The sequence below is a fragment of the Acanthisitta chloris genome, unplaced genomic scaffold (assembly GCF_000695815.1).
Source record: "Acanthisitta chloris isolate BGI_N310 unplaced genomic scaffold, ASM69581v1 scaffold3348, whole genome shotgun sequence".
Taxonomy (NCBI): Eukaryota; Metazoa; Chordata; class Aves; order Passeriformes; family Acanthisittidae; genus Acanthisitta; species Acanthisitta chloris.
Window position 1 is genome coordinate 7,612 of NW_008685185.1, and position 7,122 is coordinate 14,733.

At 50.6% G+C, this 7,122-nt stretch overlaps 1 protein-coding gene across 1 annotated transcript; it reads left to right on the forward strand.

Annotated features, from left to right (window-relative positions):
- Window positions 1-804: 804 nt before the first annotated feature.
- On the forward strand, window positions 805-6,779 carry FNDC5 (fibronectin type III domain containing 5; the record flags this gene model as incomplete). The annotated part of the gene is made up of 5 exons (XM_009079629.1): window positions 805-920; window positions 1,225-1,423; window positions 2,962-3,054; window positions 5,266-5,399; window positions 6,645-6,779. Coding segments are annotated over 5 exons (584 nt in total), but the record flags the coding sequence as incomplete, so codon positions are not given.
- Window positions 6,780-7,122: the final 343 nt, after the last annotated feature.

Consider the following 7,122-nt stretch of genomic DNA (forward strand, 5'->3'; position numbering starts at 1 on the left):
AGCCTCAGGCTACTGCTTTCCTGGCCTGCCCTTTCACATCACTCTGTCCATAGTGCCAATGTCCTGGCAGCTGGAAGTGGATGGATGTTGGACGTCCTCCGACATCAGCCACAGAATTGTGTGTAAAGCATCTCCTGTCAGACTAAGAGGGAAAAGCAAAGGAAACACTCCTGGTTACTCCTCTTGCATTTCAAAGCTCCTGAGTGCTCATCAAAGCATTGTGTGTGCAGACTTGCAAGGCAGAGTTTGCATTCCCTCCCAGCTGCCACTGTCACAGCCTAAGAGCAGACAACAGGGAAAATGTGGTGCGTGGCTGGGAGGGATGAGCTGCTCAGTGCTCTGCTGTGCTCCCACAGAAACTTCCCAAGGGTCAGTTATTTCACACGTGGAATGGTTTGGGCTAGAGGGACTTTAAAGCTCATCCAGTTTCACCTTCTGCCATGGGCAGGGACACCTCCCACCAGCCCAGGTGGCTCCAAGCCCCATCCAGCCTGGCCTGGAACATTCCCAGGGACGGAGCAGCCACAGCTGCTCTGTGCCAGTGCCTCAGCACCTCACAGGGAGGAATGTTTTCCACCTCTCTAACCCAAATTTCCCCTCTTTCAGTTTGAACCTGTGTCTAATGCAACTCATACTCTCAGCAGAGATCTCCTAGAACCTCACTGGGAATTGAGACCACAATTTCCAGGTCCTGTATCCAGAACCAAATGCAGGAAGGACCCTGAGGAAGGTCTTTTTTCACTCCCTTCCTTGCCCTTGCTCTGTTTCCTACCCCTGTAAAGGCTCTGCTCTCCCTCCTTGCAGACAGCCCATCGGCTCCAGTTAATGTCACAGTCAAACACCTGAAAGCCAACTCAGCCGTTGTGACTTGGGATGTTCTGGAAGATGAAGTTGTCATTGGATTTGCAATTTCCCAGCAGGTATGATGCCAAGACTCACCCACTTTCAATCATGTTCATCTTCACCCCAGGTCCCCTCAGTTTCCAAGCTCTTTTGCTGCAGTTTAAGCCCATTCCTTCTCATCCTGTCCCTCACGGTCCTGGAGGATGCTTTGCTCTTTGTCCTCTTTGCAGCAGCACTTGGTGTGTTGGTGGCTGCAGAGAGGAAAGGGCCCAACAGCCTCTGTGCCCGTGGTGGACAGGGCAGGAAGCAGTGGCCTTAGGTGACAGCAGTGCACACAGGAGGCCTCTCCACCACTCTGTGCTCTCCTCTCTCGGCTTCCAGAAGAAGGACGTGCGGATGCTGCGCTTCATCCAGGAGGTGAACACCACCACCCGCTCCTGTGCCCTCTGGGACCTAGAGGAGGACACTGAGTACATTGTGCATGTCCAGTCCATCAGCATCCAAGGCCAGAGCCCTGCCAGTGAGCCAGTCCTCTTCAAGACCCCCAGGGAAGCTGAGAAACTAGCCTCTAAAAATAAAGGCAAGTGTGGGGTGAGTTCCTGTGTGGCCCCTGGGATGCTCAGGCAGTGCAGGGCTCTGCAGAGAGGAAGGAGCATCTTGTGCAGTGAGGAAACACACACAGGGCTGTGTCCTCTCCCAGCCTCACAGGGACAGGCAGGATGCACTGAGGGTACCCAGCAGACAAGGCTGAGAGAGCACAGGGTGACAGGGAGATGCTGCAGAAGGTTGGTTGCTCCTTCCTCCTGTTTCGGATGAGGCAAAGTGAGGAGGAGAAGGTTTCCAAGAGTGGAGAAAGTGGAGAATGCCAGGTGGAATTCCTGAGCAGCCTGTGAGCTCATGTGGAACCAGCCCCCTGCATGGCACTGGGCACACCACTGTGCTCACAGGGTGTTTGGAGGGATTCATGGAGCCTCCTGTGTTTGGATTCCAGGGTAGCAAGGAAAAAAAGCACCCAGATGCTTCCAATTTTCTTCCAAGCCAAAAGATTTCTGCCAAATCACAGAAAGCTGAGGCTGGAAAGGACCTCTTGAGATCCAAACCCCTACTCAGGCAGGGTCAACTCCAGCAAGTTATCCATGATCACGTCCAGTTGGGTTCTGAGTATCCTCATGGAGGAAATCAGCCACTTCCTCACTGGCAACTCCTTCAGTTGTTCCTCTCAAGCCAAACCAGACTTGAAGGTTTTCTGTCAGGAAGAATCCCTGCTAGGCAAAGGGCCTGAGAGTTCAGGGATGTGGGGGACACTGCCTGCTGAGGACATGGCCTGTTGCAGGACTTTTGGCTGTGGTTCCAAAGATGTTGTGAGTTCTTGACTCTATTAAAATGATTCAGTGGCTGTAAATCCTGAACTGCTGTTCGTCTGAAAGCACTGAAAGGAGCACTGCTCCCTTCCTGGGGGCCTGAACTCTAATCTTCTTACTGTTTCGAAGCCAAGGAGGTGAATTATGCCCTGCAAAAAGGCTCTGCTTGTTTCTGAATCCCAGGGCTCCACTGGAAAATATCCTGTCAGGCTCCAACGCACCAGAGGTGGAACTGCTGGAGCATGCAAAGCTTTGTGACAGGCACAGACAGCACTAACAGGGCCAGGGACAGCAGAGTGAGCTGCCACGGGGACAGATAACATGTGGCCTTACCCTGTGCTAGCTCCTCTGTGACAGTTGCCTGTTGATCCTGTCTCACTGCTCCTCCCTTGTCCCAACTCCTCAGGTTGTCAGAGAACCACAGAATGAATCATAGAATCATGGAATGGTTTGGGTTGGAAAGGACCTCAAGGATTATCCAGTCCCACCCCCTGCTATGGGCAGGGACACTGTCCACTAGCCCAGGTTGCTCCAAGCCCCATCCAACCTGGTCTTGAACACTTCCAGGGATGGAGCAGCCACAACTTGTGCCAGAGCCTCAGCAGCTCACAGGGAAGGATTCCTTCCCAATATCCCATGCCATCCCTGCCCTGTCGGGGTGAGGACTCCCTCCCTGCCACACTGAAGATTTTGGCCAGTGCCCTGTGCAGCCTGAGCTGTGGGTTCAGTTTCATGGTGTCTCTTTCCCCCTGTGCAGATGAGGTGACAATGAAGGAGATGGCGAAGAACCACCAACAGCTTCGAGCAGGGGAAATCCTCATCATTGTGGTGGTGTTGTTTATGTGGGCAGGTCAGTTCCATCCCTCCATCAAAAGCATGTAATATCCATGAAATATCCCTAGGGAGTCTGGCTGGCTTGGTTGGCATGTGTAATCATGGAGAGACCTGAAAAGAAACCCTTCATCCCACAGAGTAGGGAGAACTCAGCTCTAAGGGCATCTCAGCTTGGGCAGTGCCCAAAGCAGGTGAATCAGGGTCTGATCTGGTCCATCAGGAGTAGGTCATGGCCTTGATTGACCCAATTCCCTAGGACTTTCTATACTAGGGACATTAAATTTCCAAAGAGAACCGAGAGTTTTCCAACAGGAGTTTGGCAGCATGTGCCAACAAACCTTAGAGCAAGTTGTGAGAGATCTCACTTGTGTTTTAAGCTGGATAAAAGAGAAAGGGAAATGCCTGACTCCTGCTCAGTGTGCCTGAGGGGGCTGTAGCCAACCCTTCAGCTCATTCCATTTGGGAATTACACTCAAGAGTTAAAGGGAAATAAACCTGCACAGGTTTGTTTTCTATGCAGAGCTCCAGCATTCCCTGACTGCCTGGAAAACATTCTTGAATCCCACCTTTGTTCCCTGTGAGTCCCAGAGCACATTGCCCAAGGGGAATGGCTCAGGTGACCCAAGGAACTGGGCAGGAAGGAAATTAGCAGCAGGATAAATCTGTGATCCATAACAGACAACCTTTGGCACTCAGTGGTTAGTCCTCTTGTCCCATGCAAACCACTTTTCCACACACAATTTTCCTCATCACAGAGGGGGAGGGAGGGATTAACTGTGTCCTGTACAGCTCTGCAAGGAGTTTTAGGAGTGAATCCAGGTGACTGGGAATCAGATCCATGTCTAATCTTGGTTTTGCCTTCATTTGCACCTCCTGAGACTGGAGAGCAATTATGACAATCACCACAGGAAAACCTAAATGAACTTCAAAGATTTCCAACCCTCTAGTCCCTGATTTTTTCAGCATTTGTGTCAAGTTTTAGTTGTGCACATCCAAACTAAAATGCCCTGCCAGTAAAAAGAATCCTGAATAATTACACGGAGCAACTGAACAACTGATTCATCTCCTGCCGTAGAATAATCTGAAACTCAGATCAGCTCAGAACAAAGAATTTGCTAATCCCACAATTTCCCTTCCAGACAGATGACTTCCATTTACAAAGGAAAGGAGTGGGAGGAGAATCTCTTTACATCCAGCAATTCTGACAAAGTCTCAATATACAAAATCCTCTTTCCACCTCTTAACCTGCTCTGTGTGACAATGTCTGAGCAAATCCAGACTGGAACCAGCCTGTGCCCAAGGCTCTGCGCTGAGCCAAGCCCTGAGCTCTTGTGCTGTGCTGTTCATGGCACTTTGCTCCTTTGTGATCCTGTGGCAGATGCTAACACCTCTTCTCCCAGGATCAGCCTTTTGTCCCCATATCCACGTAAGAATCTGGACCACTGTGCTGAGCAGCAATGCCTCGGGGCAGCTGCCAGAGCAACAGCTCATTTTACAGAGCAGTTTATGATGATCTGGTAGAAGTTTGTGCTGTTAAGGAGTATTTTTCAATAAGGAGATAAAGCAGCATCTGTCTGGATCTACTTAACCTCCGGGTTTGGAATCTGCAGAGAAGTTATTTGGAAAAAACATCACCTAAAAGCTTGTGAGGCAAACATTTGCAGTCATCTGACGTGCCAGGGCTGCCCCTGTTTTCCCCTCCGTGTGCCTGTTTGTGTGTGTGGGAGGAAATTTCCACTTGCAGCTTGTGCTGCTGTCGCTGTTGCACGTTTGGAGGTGTTGTCCTGCTGCTGGCACACAAGGAGGTGCAGTACCTGCCTCTCATCCTCCAGCTCCTTCTCCCTCCCCCAGAGGACAGAGATCAGAGGACACATTAGCACTAACCAGAAATTCCAGGAGTGTTTGCAAAGCAAAGATCCCATTGCACCACAGGGTTGGTGTGGGTTGTGATCCAAGCACAGGGCTTAAAACACTTGTCCCATTTAATAACAGGGAAGTTGGAATAGAATTCATCTTCTGTCCTCCTGTCTAACTAGTTTAGCATGGAATGAGGAAAGGAAAGAGCCAGAGGGCTACATGGCTGATGTTAAAAAACGACCCTTAGGAGGGATTGTTAAGGCTGAGATCTCTAGCAGGAGGCTCAGAGCCAGCCAGGAGAGATCTCTGATCTCTGCAGGCTCTGGGGCTGAGCTCATTTGTGTGATCACTAAACGCTTTCTCCTGTCAGGGGTGATCGCCCTGTTCTGCAGACAGTACGATATCATCAAGGATAATGAGCCAAACAACAGCAAGGAGAAAGCCAAGAGTGCCTCGGAGAACAGCACTCCCGAGCACCAGAGCGGAGGGCTCCTGCGCAGCAAGGTGAGAGCACAGCCTGGGGACAGGCACGGGCAGCCACCAGCTGGGCATCCCCTGAATTACCCCCAACAGCCCCAGCATAAGTGTTAAGGGGTTGGAATGGAGCTCAGAGATCATCCAGCCCCACCCCCCTGCCCCGGGCAGGGACATATCTCACCAGAGCAGGTTGTTCCCAACCCTATCCAACCTGGAATGAACACTGCCAGGGTTGGGGCAGCCACAGCCTCCCTGGGCAACCTGTGCCAGTGTCTCAGCATCCTCACAAGGAAGAATTTTGTCCTAATATCTACCTTAAATTTCCACTCTGTGAATTTACCCCCACTGCTCGTTGTCCTGTCGCTCAAGTTCCTGATGCACACTCCAGCTCCTTGTAGGCCCTTCAGATATTGAGAAGTTGCTCTGAGGTCTCCACACAACCTTCTCTTCTCCAGGCTGAACAGCCCCAACTCCCTCAGCCTGTCCTCACAGGGGAGATGCCCCAGTCCTCCTAGCAGCTTCATGGCCTCCTCTGGACTTGCTCCAACAGTTCCATGTCCTTCTCATGTCAGGGACACCAGAACTATGCAGTGTTCCAGGTGGGGCCTGACAAGGGGGAGAATCACCTCCTTTGACCTGCATCCTCCCTCCAGCCTCCTCCCTCTGGCTGGGATGCAGAAAAGGAACACCCTCCACACCCACACATGCAGGTACCATGGCTTGATTAGTGCTCTGAGCCTCTCAGATGGATCAGGAGAGCAGCACTTCATTCCTACCTCCAGATCAGCCAACAGAAAAACAATTTCAACCCACATTGCTGAATTATCTGAACATCTCTGGAAGAAAAAGGAGTTCCTTGATTCCTTCCACAGCAGCCCTAGGGTGGCACGTGGCAAAGAGGATGTTGCTCTTGTAATTAGCCCAAGAGTTAACCAGCAGCAGCATTTAACATGATGTTAAAGGTTTGCCATAGTGCAAACAGGCTCAAGCCTGTAATTTATACTAACTTCTTTCAATTAGTTTAACTTCCTCGGGTTCCTGTTCACTCTGGCACAGCCCCACGGTTCACATTGACTCAGTATTTTAAACAGCTCCCTAATTTATGCCCATTCAGAAGCAAAGAGTGATGAACACACAACCCTAAAGCCTCACCTGAGCTCCTTTTTTCAGCATCATGTGTGGATGGAACGAGACTTTTCACCAAAACTGACCAGCACATTGCACTGATCCCTGATGTGCTTTCTCACTGTTTTCCTTTGTCTTCTCTCCTAGTATCCAAAAAACAAGCCCTCAGTGAACATCATTGAAGCATGACAGCCTGTCACCTACTCGATGGACTCCATCCCTCACTCTCACTTCCTGCCTGAGCCGTGATGACTGGGGAGGTGAAATATTGTCGGAGTAATTTGCAGAGAGACCTAGTGACTGTCACTTTGCTGGCATCCACCTCCTTGTCTGTGTTCTGCAAAACATCTGGCCAGAAAGGAAACTCCTGCAAAAAAACCAAGCAAACCCTGAAACCCAAACAGTGAAGATGGAAAAGCATCAGGGAGACAGGTGCTGCTGGTGATTCCGGACTCAAAAATCACCTGGGCTGGAGCAGTGTCTCACACACTCCTTTCCACACTCACACTCCGTCTTCTGGGACAGTTTTCCTGTCTTTGGGAATGTCCAAGGTTTTGTCCTATTATTTGATCTCACTGTCACTCCATCCTGACAGGATTCCCATGGGATCAGGCACTGACACTCC